The 15,916-nt window shown below is 35.4% G+C and overlaps 1 protein-coding gene across 1 annotated transcript in view; it reads right to left on the bottom strand.

Annotated features, from left to right (window-relative positions):
* Positions 1-239: 239 nt before the first annotated feature.
* Positions 240-15,916, bottom strand: part of WSB1 (WD repeat and SOCS box containing 1) — a 36,625-nt gene continuing 20,948 nt past the window's right edge. The window contains exons 2-9 of the mRNA XM_006764046.2: positions 11,647-11,815; positions 9,837-10,105; positions 8,577-8,708; positions 6,889-6,989; positions 4,564-4,736; positions 3,951-4,064; positions 1,878-1,985; positions 240-1,373 (exon numbers count right to left, since the gene is read on the bottom strand). Of these exons, the coding sequence (XP_006764109.1) occupies positions 1,214-1,373; positions 1,878-1,985; positions 3,951-4,064; positions 4,564-4,736; positions 6,889-6,989; positions 8,577-8,708; positions 9,837-10,105; positions 11,647-11,815 (1,226 nt within the window). The 3' untranslated portion in view covers positions 240-1,213. The remainder of the gene's footprint in view (positions 1,374-1,877; positions 1,986-3,950; positions 4,065-4,563; positions 4,737-6,888; positions 6,990-8,576; positions 8,709-9,836; positions 10,106-11,646; positions 11,816-15,916) is intronic.

Genomic DNA, 15,916 nt, shown 5'->3' with positions numbered 1-15,916 from the left:
CAGGCCAACGCTCTATCCACTGAGCCAAACCAGTTAGGGCAAAAAACTTATTCAACAATTCTCCCAGAAGAAACAATGTACAAGTTAAATTCATGAAGCATTAACTCTAGCCCTATACTTGTGCTATTTCTTCACTACCTTACTTACTTCATTTGCTTGTGGTGTTCCATCAATCTTAAAATGGAGACAGACAAAAAGTATTAAACCTTCGAACACATTTAAAAAAAACATGCAGAAGATAGTGATTTTTTGTCTTTAATTAAAAAACTCAACAAAAATATATAATCAGAATTTTACATGATACATACATTCTTAATTCTGCAGGTAAGATAAGTAACAGAGGGCAAAAGCAGGTGTGCTGTATTGCTTCTCTTTGGTAAGTCACCAATATTATCCCCTGCAGAAACATAGGATACATGTAAAAACAAACAAAACAACAAAAAGCACAAAACCATGGTCTTAAAATAACTGAACCTTACTACAAACAGCAAAATATTTAGCAATAATACAGTAGATGGATTTTTAAATTGACTAAAATTTGTAATACTTTATATACAAAGATTAAAGTAACAAGCTGCTTTCCAAAATTAAGGTCTGCAGCAGCAGTTTGAGGGGGGGAAATGACACCCTTTTTCTAGTTAAATCCTGGCTATTTTTAATTGAATAATGTAACATTCAAACTCTCTCAGATGCCATTGTTAAGGAAAACAAAATCCTTTTCCTATATAAAAACTTCGTTTTACTTGCAAATCAGTTGTCTGCCCCCTACCACCAAATGCATTTTATATGAGGCAATTCAACTTTCTTAAGTCAATATTTACCATCTAAAATCAGTGTTCCAAAATAAAGTTTCTACACTTTACAGCAAAGATACATGTTGTGGCTCTATTGAAACAATATATAAATGTTGGAACTAAAGATTAGAAAAGCAGAAAGGTCCATTCAACACATAGCAGCTTATATCTAAATATGTACATGTATGTATGTTTTCACAGTTAAATTTTAGAAAAAAATTACATTTTATATGTTCAGAAATATTTCTACTGTGGTCTATAAATAATATTTTAAAAACTCAACTAATCAAAATGCAGTACAAGAACGTATCAAATTAAATAAATCTAAACCTTGAAAAACAGATACTTGAAGTCAGTAAAGCTTGAGGTTTGTGTAAAGTGTGTTCCATCAGTCCCTCCTACTCTTATTACAGAGTCCTCTATATACGATAGGAGAGAAACTCCAACACTTTGGAAGGAATCGGCAGTTTCTGGACTTCTTGGGTAGGCATCACTCTCCGGATTGACATGCGACATAAATGTTGAAGGCTAGGGATTTGCCTTGGAGTGGCCCAAAAATACACACTTCCATCATGTGTCCTAAACAGAAACAAAACAAAAAAATCACAAGCTCGGTCATCCAAATAGATGTATTTCAACATCCTACAGTTCAAACAATTATCGTCCAAGGCTGTGTATTAGAGTCACAAATTGCACGTTAAAACCTAATTAAGGCCCAGCCAGCATGGCTTAGTGTTTGAGCATTGACCTATGAACCAGGAAGTCATGGTTCAATTTCCAGTCAGGGTATATGTCTGGTTGCAGGCTCAATCCCCAGTGTGGAGCATGCAGGAACCAGAGGATCAATGATTCTCTCTCATCATTAATGTTTCTATCTCTCTCCCTCTTCCTTCCTCTCTGAAATCAATATATAAAAAGAAAAAATTATTAAGGAAACCTAACCAATGATCATCATCTCCTCTATGACAAAGCTAATATTATAAAGGGACCTCATTAAAGATTTACTGACAATAATACTGGCTGTATTGATTAAAAACCACCTGAAATTGTCTTGTTAAAAACAAAGTAGAAAAATGGATTTACCCAGCAGCTAAAACACTGCCATCAGTAGAAAAGGCACAGCAAAGACCATTGCTCAAAGGTGCAACTTGTACTGGATAATCCTCATCAATTCTCCAGAACCGCACCATTCTGAAAAGGAAAAACATTGTCCAGTAAATATCTAGTAGGAAATTTAATGTAAAAACAACTTTTAAAATTGACAAAGAAATACCACTATGTTCCGAGTCACAAAACAGTACATTCACACACAAATCACTGCAATAAGCAATTACTGTAACTTGCTTTATAAAGAGTGTTATAGTCTTGCCCTGGCCAGGTGGCTCAGTTGGTTGGAGCATTGTCCTGTGCACCAAAAAGTTGTGGGTTCAATTCTCGGTCAGGAACATACCTAGGTTGCAAGTTTGGATCCCTGGTTGGGGTGTGTACAGGAGACAACCCATCGATGTTTCTCTCTGACATCTATCTTTCTCTCCCCACACCTCCTAAAATCAATAAACACATTCTCAGGTGAGGATTAAAAAAAAAAAAGTAGCCCTAGCTGGTTTGGCTTAGTGGATGGAGTGTTGGCCTATGGACTGAAGGGTCCTGAGTTCTATTCCGGTCAAGGGCTATGCCTGGGTTGTGATGGCTCAATCCCCAGTGGGGAATGGTTGCAAATATCAAAAAATTTCTATACGCAACACGGCACCAGAGTTAAGTTAGGGTTTTTGAAAATGCTGACATGCCGAGCTCAAAAGGTTCGCCATCACTGGTCTATACCAATTGGTAATTTGGATCAACTCACACTTAAGAAACTATAATGCATGTCTGTCTTCCCTTCTCAGTTTAGATCCATAATGCTCACAGCCCAACCTTTCCCCTTTTTCTTACATTTAAAAACCACTATATGGTGTTTTACTATATTTCCAAGACATGTATAACGCCTTTTTACCTAGGTAGTGTGTCTAGGAACAGTAGAAAACTGACATTCAGAATTTATCCAAGCAAACAGGAAAACAATGATTACTGGAGGATAAAAAAGAACTCTCCCTGTACATTTGCTACCATTCTGGAAAGATGATAATGTGTTGCTTTCAGAATTAATGGGACCAAATTTATTAATGCTACATCCATGCACACTGTATGATAAAAGCATGAGAAAATGGAATGGCTACATCTAGTTTCTGCTTCTTACCAATAAGCAAAATCTCATTCATGTGACATTTCATCTTGTAGTCTCAATTGCAGTGGATATAAATTACTCTTTTTACCATTTATCACTTTGACAATGTCCTTTTACTTCACCCTTTGTAAGACAGCACTGCTGGGCTAAAAGCTAGTTAAAAATCCACCCAGTTTGCCTGAACTAGTTAACAAACAAGGAACACAGGGAGGGGGGCTGGGTTGGAAGGGAGCAAAGGGGTGGAGAAATGGGAGACATTTATAATACCGTCAGTAATCTATAATAAGAAAAGTGTAATATGCTAATTAGACTGGACATCCTTCCGGACGAAGCCGGGGCTGTGAGGGAAGCCTGGGTCCCGGGTGCCAGAGGGAGGCCAGTGCCAGCAGCTGGGGGAAGGAAGGCCTACTCTTGCACAAATTTCGTGGCATTAGGCCTCTAGTAAAAAATATATAAATAACAGCAACAACAAAAAGGAACACAGGGAAAGGTATGCATTATCTTTAGTTTACATGGATACTATTCAGGTCAACATTCTTTAAGACACACCAACATCTCCCAGGATCTTGTCTAAAGAAAGAGACATTAACCCTAGCTGGTTTGGCTCAGTGGATAGAGCGTCGGCCTGCGGACTGAAGGGTCCCAGGTTCGATTCCGGTCAAGGGCACATGCCTTTGGGTTGCAGGCTCGATCCCCAGTGGGGGGGGTGCCGGAGGCAGCCGATCAATGATTCTCTCTCAACATTAATGTTTCTATCTCTCTATCCCTCTCCCTTCCTCTCTAAAATCAATAAAAATATATTTTTTAAAGACACTAAAACCCAAACTGTAAAAAGGTTTTTCTTTAGCCTTAAGAATGTTATAAGTAGACAGATAAAAGGAAATCTTTAAAAGGCAATAATAAGTAGTTCAAGCTGTAATTCACACACTTACTTATCATCAGCAAGGCTTGCAATATGCAGTCCATCATGACTAAAAGATACAGATCGTACCCATCGGTCATTTGCTCCTCCAGCAAAAATTGGAGTAGGTGGGGGAAACAGGTGCCTGAGGTTAAAATACATGTTTTCAGTGGAAATGTATCACTTCAAGAAACAAAACTACCCAGGTACAAAGTACATCTGTCTTTGAGTAATGTTTAAAGTGACCTTAACATAACTAAGAAGACTTAAGAAGAGCTGATATATCCAAATTAAAGGAACCTGAAAAGAATTACTAATCTCCTTTTAAGAATGTGGTTTAAGGCACTAAGATTAAGTTCAACTCTAGTTTTAACTTTTTTCCCCAACATGAAACTCTAAATATAATTACCACTTTCTATAGAGTCATGTCCTGTTAAGTAACAAGATCTATATCAAGAGAGCCAAGTTTAATTTTTAGAATTTATATTTAAAGCTTTGCAATATTCAAGGGCTTAAATAATAACAAAATTTTAAATTCCAATAGACTGCAATTTTAGGTTAATTCTAATCATTCATAATTTTTAAAAAGTTACACTGATAGCCAGAGATGAATTACAGACTAAAGTAATTCATGCTGTACCTACCCAAATTCCATCAGAATGTCTCCAGTATGTGGATCCCAGACATATACTCGAGTATCATAAGATGCAGTAGCCAGTAATGCTCCATCAGGAGAAAAGTCACAAGCTACAACATCATGGTGATGTCCTTCTAGTTTCCGTATCATTGTATATTTATCCATATCCCAAAGGAAAACCTGCAATAAAAAGGCAAATGTTATAGCTTCACTCAGACACACAGAGGACAAAATGGGACATCTTAAACTAAAACTGCTAAATTTAATCCAGATTATATTAAATTAAAGATTATAAATTATGGATAATTAAAATAATATGCTCAGTGTCATAGTCAGATTAAAATCAGTCTTTAAGTTAAAGTAGACATGCAAATTCTATTTCAAATGTTTCTGTTAAATGTTAATTAAAAATAAGCCTAAACATAAAAAAGGCAATGTAATTTAACCAGTTATACTGAAATCCATTTATTCCAAAAACTAATTAATTAAAATATACAGAAATAAATAGGGTTAAGTATTACAAACCCCCTTCTTTTTCTTCCAGAAACTACCAAATTTTTAAAAAATATACAGACAGAAAATGTAAGGTTAACAAATTGTTACTCCATTGGCATCTCCTTTGAGATAATCACTTGTTTACAAAAGGCTTGGGTCACCAACGTGAGCCTAGGAAGAGAAACAGATACTGCAAGCAAGGAGAATTTTCACAGCCAAATGAAATTTCTTTGGCAAACAACAAGGATGTTAAACCACATTACAAAATGAAAATGCTAATTTATGAAAATACAATAACAACATTTCTGTGAATCAAGATTTGCTAATCTGATTTTCCCAAATTGACCACACAATCATTATTAGTCATTTCAAGTATAAAACATTTAAATTACTTTAGTACAAGTTCACATATAGTTTTAGATTCTAAAATCAGTAATTAGACTGTGCAGAATAACTATAAATAGGATTCGAATGTTTACTGCAGTCTGTTATACTAAAAGTGAGATTGGAAATTTAACAATTCTAGTAAGACAACTTCTCTTCCTCTTGGGATAAAACAATCCTTTTGGCTACATTTTTTTCTGCACAGACACAATATATTACTTCCAAAGGGGAAAAAAAACCACACAAATTTTTAATTGGATCAGACTTAAGGTATCTCTACCATCTTAAAGAATTCTAAAAAATAGTACAGAGAAACCATCTGAAAGCCAATTAATCACATTACATGGTTTCACATGTCAGACTCCCAATTCCAGACTGGAAGATCAATTTACTTGGAGGAGTCAGTGGGTTTCACTGGGGGGAAATTATTTTAAAAAAGAAAAAAAGAAAGAAAGAAAAGCAGAAAGTGGACATCGACCAGCACCTGTGTACGTACAGTACACCTTGCAGCCGAATGCAAGGTTACTTCATCCTATGGTAAAGGTCGCCCCCAGCCCGGTAGCCAGAGATGCCACTCTTTCTGCCCAGCTAACACCATTGTGCGCCTGTGTGCGAGTGGTGCCAGCATAACCTCAATCACACCAATATTGCTGCCACCACCTGTGACAGGGAAAGCAAGAAGCATATGGAAAACACACAGCCTAAAATAGCAATGTCAACATCTAGCTTTGTGGTTCTTATGATTTTTAAAGAACTAAGTATTTTTTCTAAACTTCCAACATTTGCAACTATCATTTTAACATAGTTCTTGGACAGATAAAATGCACTTTATCCAGCCTCCCACCCCCCCGTTATCACATGTATTTGGACTTCAACCATTTTCAATAAATATCTGAAGCTAAAAAGATCTCTAACTATACTGAGCTGGTAGACAACTAGAGAATTCATCAGTAAGCGTAACCCTCTTAAGAGTTACTTTATTATACCAAATTTCTTCTGTAATTCACTCTAGGACATACATGAGTGCTATTTTCATTTTTATTACTTTTTCTCAGTTAAATGTCCAGGTCCAGCTGGGACTCAAACTTTTTAAACAGCAAACTGGACAAAAAAATAGAACAACAAAGAAGAATATTATTAGCAAGGGAATGTCTTAACATTTGGACTATATCTCCTCCATAGCACATAAACTTTCCTAGATCTTAGAAAAAAATAAATTTGACAAACCCCCTCTTTTATGAATAGTATCTCTAACTAAAAGTAATATAATTTCTTACTTCACAATCAATAATTATATTTAATTTCCCTCATGCAAATACTGCATCACAAAATAAAACATTTAAGATATTCATGACACCGAGCACAGACTTGATGTTACTTAGATTTAAAAGTGATTATGCACACATTATTATAATCTAATTCGCAACAAATGTATAAGAACTTTGACACATACGGCTTTACTGGCTCCCACTGAGCACAGCATGGAAGAGTCAGGAGAGAATGCACAGCTGTACACCCAGTTCTGATGGGCTCTCAAGACTTTCATCATGTTTCCTGAACAAAAAGAAATACCCGTGTTAACCCTAGAATCCACTTCAAATGAGTATCATTCGAAAATGGCAGAATCATAGAATCACAAACTTCTACAGTGACAGTTAGCAATACACATCAGTTACTCATTTTTGTAACTAAAGTTTTACTGGAATACAATCATGCCAATTTGTTTATGTTGTACTCCAAAGGCAGAACTGAGTCACTATGGCCGAATTAGCATGGTCCACAAGCCTAACATTTGCTATTTAGCTCTTTAAGAAAAAAATCTGCTCACCCTTCATTTATAGAAAAGACTTCTTTTGGTCTAATCTAATCCCTTTATTCTACAAATGAAAAAACGGAAATACAGCAAGGTTAAGCTTTAATAAACATCTTCAAAATGTCTTTTCACCCTTCTTTCTTTTTGATAATCTACATTCTACTCCAAATTCCCTGTACATTATACCCAAAACACACAATTATGGCCAAGTATATTTTAACTCTTAATTTCACAAATATTTACTGAATACCTATTACATGCCAGGAAGTGAAGATACAGCTGTGAATAAAAATCCCTACTCTCTTGGTGCTTACATTTTACTAAGTCTACATTCTTAAAAACATGTTGAGAAAGCAAGCATTGTGTGATATGTAAAAGAATATAAAAATTTAATTACCAAACTGTTTTAAGTATTGGGATCCCTTAACCCTTCGACACCTGAGAAATCAGAGGACTGATAAAATGCAGAGGAAGCACCTCATAGTTTGGGAATAACAACGTATGATTTTATTAGGCAACGGTTGCTACCCATCGGCTGGAACAAGTCTCCAAATCTGAGAGTTTTGCTTCCTATTACATTAAGCTATCTAAGCAAGCCTGTCAACTTTCAGCTTGTGGCTGTTAGAGAATTAGCAGATCTTATTTAAATACAAGGTTTTAGTTACAACTATAAACTCATTAAATGCTAAGAAGAGGGAAGATATACTCTCTATGGTCCTCCAAAACTTTAAGCATCACAAGTATCAAGGTTTCAGAAAAAAATGAGTACTTGCACTAACATACCTTTTATTATATTAAAGGGTAATTTTACTTTTATAAAATAATTTCTTACTTTATCTATCCAACATAATAATATACTTACTAGCATTTACATGCTATAAATTCTGATGTACAAACCATATTTCAATCTAAATTTTATTAGATCACTAAGTTACATCTGTTTGTTATCCTATAAGGTATACTTAAATTTTCACTAAGCAAATGAAGGAAGTTAATAAATCTCTCTAAGATAAGGAAATAAACCAACACAACCAGTTCATATAAAACCCTAAAACTGACCTAGATGTTATCCTCAAATAGTTGATACAGATCTGCGTGATTAGTTTGGGAATAATATTAGATTGTATACTTAGAGTAACCGCTGGCTCCTATTCTGGGTCACATTTATGATTTTATCAATACAGGGAAAAGGGCCAAAGAACTAGGTATAGAAAAGGAAACTGATCATATGCCATTTATAAGTCAAATGCCCCTGATAAACCCAGTATCTTTCAGTAGTAATATCAAGAAACTAATTCTTTTTCATAGCCTGGAAAAAAAAGACATACCATCATCTTTCAGGTCCCACACTCTCAGAGTTTTGTCTCTTGAAGCTGACACTAGGATCAAGCTCCCATCTGGAGCAAAAGTTAAATCTCTGACCACTTCAGTATGATCTACCAAGTTAAGGAGGAGTTTTCCTAAATGCAATGAAAAGGGAAAATAAGCCAATGTTAGTAACATTTATCAGTTTCTACTTTATAGTGTTCCTCACCGTTTAAAAAATACTTGGGCACATCTTTAGCTTACCAAGTGTAAAATGACTTACTTATTAGTGTTTTTACTATTACCTTCAAAGATTCACTATACATTGTGTGTTTAAGATTTTTAAAATTGATTTTTAGAGAAGAAAGGTGAGGGGGAGAGAGACAGAAACATCGATTGGCTGCCTCCTACAAGCCCCTTACTGGGGATCAAGCCTATAACCCGGGCCAGGAATTGAATTGGCAACCTTTCAGTATATGCCCAACCATCTGAGCCACAAAGCCTGTATTTATTAAAAAAAAATTAAAAGGGAATTCGAATTCCTCAAGCATACACAAACTCTTGGAACAAGTTCATTTAGTACATACATACACACACACACATAAACTTCCATTATCATTTTTAAATCTTTGTATACTGTGGTTTTAAAATATAAATTTTCCTTTTCTTTTCCTTAGCCTTGGATTACTAGTGGATTATCAAACTTCCCAAAAGATGCACGTTATCCCACAACCACTTAAATTTTCAAACATAATTCCAGTGGGGGGGAAGTACTTTGTTCATCTAATATTTTAAGAGTTTTGTTTTCTATGAAAATCTATGTGCTTAGTTTTTTTCAAGAATCCAATACATTTAATGACATCCCCACTCCATGTTTGTATCACCTGCTATATTCTAATGTACATATTACTGTAATACTCATTTTTAAAAATCTTTCCAAAGGGTTAAATGATTGTTAAAAACCAGATTTGCCTTGAAACGTGTAAGCTATCAACCACTGAAAATAGAAATCACCTTACTCTTTGATAATAATAATTAACGAAACACTCCTTAGATATGCCCTTCTTGCTGTAATATTCTCAAGATTGATCAAGCAGTGTGAACTCTACTATCCTAAATTAAAACCACAGCTGAAGAAGTCATTAGGCCAACTAAAAAGACACATTGTACCAATTCTTGTTTTTCACTAAGTTAAAATCCTCAAATCATATATTCTACTGCCTACTAGCCACACCCTCCATCATAAACTAATCAAACTTGCCTTTAAAACTCTGAACCCATACCTGTATATACATCCCATATTTTGATACGCCCATTGCTTAATCCTGTGGCAAGGAGTAGCTGATCTTGTCCAAATTTGAATCGATGCCATTCTATATTTACACAGCGACTCTGTTTTTCTGGAACTGAAGATCCAAAAGCAAGACTCCAGACTATATCACCACAGTCTATAATATGTTCACGAGGCTTATTTTTCTGAGCACCATCACTATTTTGTCTTGACAATCTCAAACTGTTTGAATTAGTGATATTCTTTGTGCCATGCAAGAGACTGGGGAAGAGGTGGGGAAAAAAGTCAGATTAAAATTTAGTTATTATTTACTCTGGACTCCTGTGGATGTGAAATGGTCTTTGTTAAACTCAATATTATTATCGTCATACTAAATAACAATAGAATCCCATAAATGGGAAGGGAAAAAAAAGTTATTGGCTATGAGGGTATGACCAAATAAATCCTCAGTAGCGGAAAAAAGAGGAAGTTCAACAATAAAGTAATTTTATTTGTTTCAAATTTTTCTTTGAAATCACTGTATTGGTTAGGACTCCTTTAATTAACCTAAAGCAAGTGTAAATAAGCAAATAAACGAAATAAAACCGAGAAGTTAAGATATTGTGAAGCTGACACCAGAAAATTTCCCTAAAAACACCCTGGTAATAATCAGTAGTTTCCCATACTTTCTAGACCTAAAGCAGTGATGGCGAACCTTTTGAGCTCGGCGTGTCAGCATTTTGAAAAACCCTAACTTAACTCTGGTGCCGTGCCACATATAGAAATTTTTTGATATTTGCAACCATAGTAAAACAAAGATTTATATTTTTGATATTTATTTTATATATTTAAATGCCATTTAACAAAGAAAAATCAACCAAAAAAAATGAGTTCGCGTGTCATAGGTTCGCCATCATTGACCTAAAGTAATATGTAATAAGGACGTTAATAAGTATAACCATGAAAGTAGACTTCACACAAAAAGCAGGAAAAGATTAAATTTAATATATGATACATTTAAAAAAACTTTCAACAATTATCCAAATTCAATTAAACCCAGGGGATAAGTACATAAAAAGTAATTATAGCCGAAACCGGTTTGGCTCAGTGGATAGAGCGTCGGCAAGGTCCCAGGTTCGATTCCAGTCAAGGGCATGTACCTGGGTTGTAGGCACATCCCCAGTGGAAGATGTGCAGGGGGCACCTGATCGATGTTTCTCTCTCATCGATGTTTCTAACTCTCAATCTCTCTCCCTTCCTCTCTGTAAAAAATCAATAAAAAATATATTTTAAAAGTAATTATATGATCTATGCCACCTGTTATCCAATGAAATATTGTGAAATTAAAAAGTATCAGATAACAAAGGTCATCTGACCTGCCACAACATAATATACACAATACACAATTAATCTGCCTTATAATACACAGAAACATTTATTAAAAACACAAAAGTACCTGAAAAAGTGTTCTATAATATACCAGAGGCCCAGTGCACCAATTCATGCATGGGTGGGGTCCAGCTGGCCCTACCCCTGATCAGAGTGGGGGCGGGGCTGGTCAGTAGGAGGGGCCGAGGGCAGTTGGCCAGCTGGCCCCACTCCCTGGTCAAGGGGACAATTTGCATATTAGCCTTTTATATAGGGTAAGGCCAGATAATTCTTCCCACAAATTTTCCAATACATTCAGCTTATGATAAAATATTTTTATAACAATCTACAAAGGTAAAACTTAAATATCAGTATCTTTTTTTTTCTCTCTCCATGTACTGAAAACAGGAAATTCTACAAGCAGATACAAAGTACAAAAAAGAAAAGTGTCTTACAAGTTCGTAAGGCACTGGGACCATGGAACAAGCTTTACTGTACAATATCCTTGAGACCAAGCGAAGTATGAACCATCTGGAGCAAAAGCAACAGTCCAATTTTCACGACCACATTTCTTGTCAAAAGGAGCTGCTAGAGCCAAAAGTTCACCTATAGTACGTGATCTCACTAAAAAAGAAAAAGAAAAATACAAGGTATTATATATAACCAACAATGAATTTAAGACTACCTCCACATTACTTTGGGACACACTTAACTCCATTGAGTATTTTTCCCCTTTTCCTATGAGGACAAGATATGAGTTTTGCTTTCCACCCTTTGAGGGGACATATCTGGTATAAAGACCCCTTAATGATTATATCTTCAAGTTTTGTTAAAGTTAGCTTCCTAAAATTTTCCAAAGCAAGAGCTTTTAGAAAGTTTCAATTAAAAAAAACTCAAAAAACTGATCAAGTAACAATACTGTAAAGGTCAATCAGGGCTATCAATTTCCGAAGTCCTGGCTTTTGCACTGCCTTATGCTGTCATCAATTTGCTAACATTTAAAATGCAAGAGACTGCCCAGCCAATGTGGTTCAATGATTGAGTGTCTACTCATGAACCAAGTCAGGGCACATGACCAGGTTGTGGGCTCGATCACTGATAGCGGGCATGCAGAAGACAGCTGATCAATGATTCTCTTTCATCATCAATGTTTCTATCTCTCCCTTCCTCTCTCTGATATTAATAAAAACATATTAAAAAATAAAACGCAAGAAACTAAAGTTACTTTGTAAGAAAAGGATCTTCTAAAAAGTCTGTAGCTTTCAAAAACCATAATCCATTATAAAAGACAATACTACATCATTACTGAAAGAAAAGCACTATAAAATGGTGTATTCAAACATGAAAATGCTTATCTTTTTTAGGCCATGGTCACAAAAAAAGCACAAAACCCTCAAAACTAGAAGGGGCTTAAAGACTATTTAGTTCAACCTTTCAGCCAGTGTTTTAAATGCCTAACATTCAACAGTGGTCCTCAGCATCTTCCTAATAAGCTACAAATTGACCCCAAAATGAAATAATTATTTTGCTTTTTGAAAGACAAAAAACAGACCATCCCATACATTTTTTGTTTAATTAAGAGTCTTAAATTTAGCATTCATAATAAAACTGGCCTATTAACAGAGTGCACAGAGAATTTTTATTGTGTTTAACATGCATGATCAATAAGCTCCTTCCGTATGTGTGCATATATACTGAGCTGGAATTTCCTCAATTTTGGGAAAGGATGTTCTTTATCTTGGGTTGGTCTTACTTTCAAATTTTGCTACTCTTCCTTCTCAGTTATAAGTTTTTGTCAAGTTTAGTTTCCCTATTATCTATTTTGTGGTCAGTTGCCTGGTAATCTCTACAGTTTATTTCCAACAACTAAATTTCAATATATTCTATGTATTGCAATTCAAATAAGAACCACTTATACTCCTATGGCAAGGGCAGATATATAAACCTCAAAATGTTCAGTGACACTTCCAGTCTCAATGTGTGTTCCATCAACAGCTAGTGTAGCACCTGTCATGACAGGGGCTCAGTAAATATTTATTGAATGAATATGAAAGTACATGTATAAGCTCTCATTCTTAAGTGATTTAAATATTTCATTGCCCAATTCTTTGATATATTAATGAATAAGCTATGGTTTAAAAAGTAAAGGAACAAAACAGACCTAGTTTTCTATGATACTCATAAATATGAGTATCTACTAAGGCTAATTCTAATTTGGTGTAGCTCAGATTATCAGAAATTTTCCTTTTGATGACTCAAAATGTTCCTCCTTGCCACTCCACCCACTCAGTCCTGATTCTGACCTAAGAGAATAAGCCTAATCCTGCTCACATGACATTCATACGCTGAAGAGAGCTATGACATCATCAACTAAATATTTTCACCAGGCTAAAATTTCTAGTCCTTTTGATCATTCCTTAGATTAGGTAGTTTCAAGTCTATTCCCCATCTTCACCTTCATCATACTTTTCTGGATAAACTCTAGTTAGTAATGGCCCTCATAAAAGTGGCACCCAGAACTAAACACAGTACTTAAGATGTGGCTTCATATAAGCAGCAGAACACCCCACCCCTACTGCCAACTCACTTGTAATTAATACAAATAAAGTGACATTAACTTCATTAGTAATAATGTGACTTTCTTAATACAAATTTTCAAATGAGTGACTCTCAAATGCCTGCAGAATAACTTTTTAAATATACAAAGGCTTTTTGAAAGGGCTTGCCTCTCCATGTTTCCTTATATTCCTCCAAGTCCATAATCTTTTTTGGTCTGTATTTTAAGATCACTCTATTTTCTTTCAGCATCCAAAATATCTTTCATTACAAGGCAGAGGGTTTTTTTTCTTCTTTTACCTTGGCCACAATCACAAACTTCCTTTTATATAACGGGTGGTAATAAATCAACAACTTAAAAACTGGTTCAAATAAAACAAAAGACCACAAAATAATAAGCTAATTTATTCTTGAATATAAATTCAAGAAATATAAAAAACACACCTACCAAATAAATACTGTTACAAGTATTGTATTAATAATTACCTTGTGTTTCTTTGTTAATAGGTGGAGCAAATGATCTTTCAGTTAATCAAATGGATTTAAACACTTATTTAAATACTGGTACAATATTTTAAACTAGCACAACGTTTATAATGAAGTGCTTTGAGAAAAAATTTCTAAGATAAACCTTTATTACATTACCTGCAACTGTTTAAATGTTGGTATCCTAAGAAATGTATGATTTAGACCTTGTATAAGGGGAAAGCTGCCTGCCATGGGAGCTCGGTCACAAATACAACTCTCCATTATTAATATCTGTACAGTAGTACACATCATCTGAGTCACTGTTGAACCAAATTTAGCTCCTTCTTCACATTCCTCCCTGCAATTTCATAACCAGAAAGGATCTTTGATAGTGCCTTGTGAAAGGGCAGAAACTCCCTGACAGATTTAATTATTCATGGAATCTTGTCTCCCCTCCTTCAGTAGTAGAGAACCAAAATAGGTATAATACCCAAGAAAGAAGGGGGAAAGTCCTTACAGATAGCTACAAAGCTACACAGAGATACTAGTGTTTAACCCTGTATGCAAATATACTTCAAAAAAAGCCCCGGCTGGTTTCCCATTCGCCAGTGGTTGCGGTTTGATTCCTGTCAAGGGCTCATACCTCCCTTCCACCCAGGCCCTTATCAGGGCTGATTCAGGAGGCAACTAGTCCAGGGAGGTAACTTAACTGATATCGATGTTTCACTTTTTCTCTCTCAAATATCCTCTATGAGGATAAAATTTGTTCAGTTAGAAAAGACCAAAGTATTTTTTTATGCTGGCACTTAGTAACCTTATATCCAGGAAATAACACTGAGACCTAAATATGAAAAAAAAATTTTTTTTAATTCAAAAGGCTACTTAGATGATTCTACCTTATGCAGGTCCGCTCTATCCCTTAGAAGAGAGGACTGAAAAGTTTTCAAAATGGTTCGTCAAGGTGAAGCAAAAACACAAATTAAAAAAAGGCAGATCACTCATCTGTGATATTATGTAATGGGGGGAGGGAGGGAACCACTGGACTAAAAGTAAGAACTTTTTAAAAAATGCATACTTTTATTGATTTCAGAATAACTTCTTCTGCGTTCTATGTTCCACTAATAAGACATCCATATTAGTCTTAAAGCACAGTAAAAATAAACATGGGATACAAATTGTTTTCTCTGCAAATTTAAAAGTTATCAAAATCAGAATTATAAAGCTCCCTTCCTAAACTGCCATTCAATACCTTACCCTTAAAACTAAAGCCATTTCGTTTTAAGCTGTCTCTAAATATAAAAAATTTGCCCATAGACAGGACAGAGGGCGATTTGGGTGGTTCAGCTTCTCCCTTTCTCTACCAATACCTCCTCCATGTATTTGGTCAAGGCACCCATTTAGCTGAAGAACAAGGAAATGCAAAGGCTCTTACTCAGTTGCCACCGTCACATTAACATAGTAAGTTCAGAGATGGGCTTTTTTGTTGTCGTTGGGGGGGAGGGGAGGTTGCTACATCTTAATTTTTAAAATAAAAATGACCTATATGTATGGTATACAACATGTGCAATTTTTACTAAATCTAGCAATGCACTGTACCTCAACCACCTCCCCCGCCCCCCCGAAAAAAAAACCGTGAGATGCTTTTTAACTGAGCCACCGAGGTCTTGACGCACAACCCGCGACACCCACTGCCCCGGCTTC

Source organism: Myotis davidii, unplaced genomic scaffold (assembly GCF_000327345.1).
Source record: "Myotis davidii unplaced genomic scaffold, ASM32734v1 scaffold699, whole genome shotgun sequence".
Classification (NCBI taxonomy): Eukaryota; Metazoa; Chordata; class Mammalia; order Chiroptera; family Vespertilionidae; genus Myotis; species Myotis davidii.
This window is presented reverse-complemented; position numbering and strand designations above follow the sequence as displayed.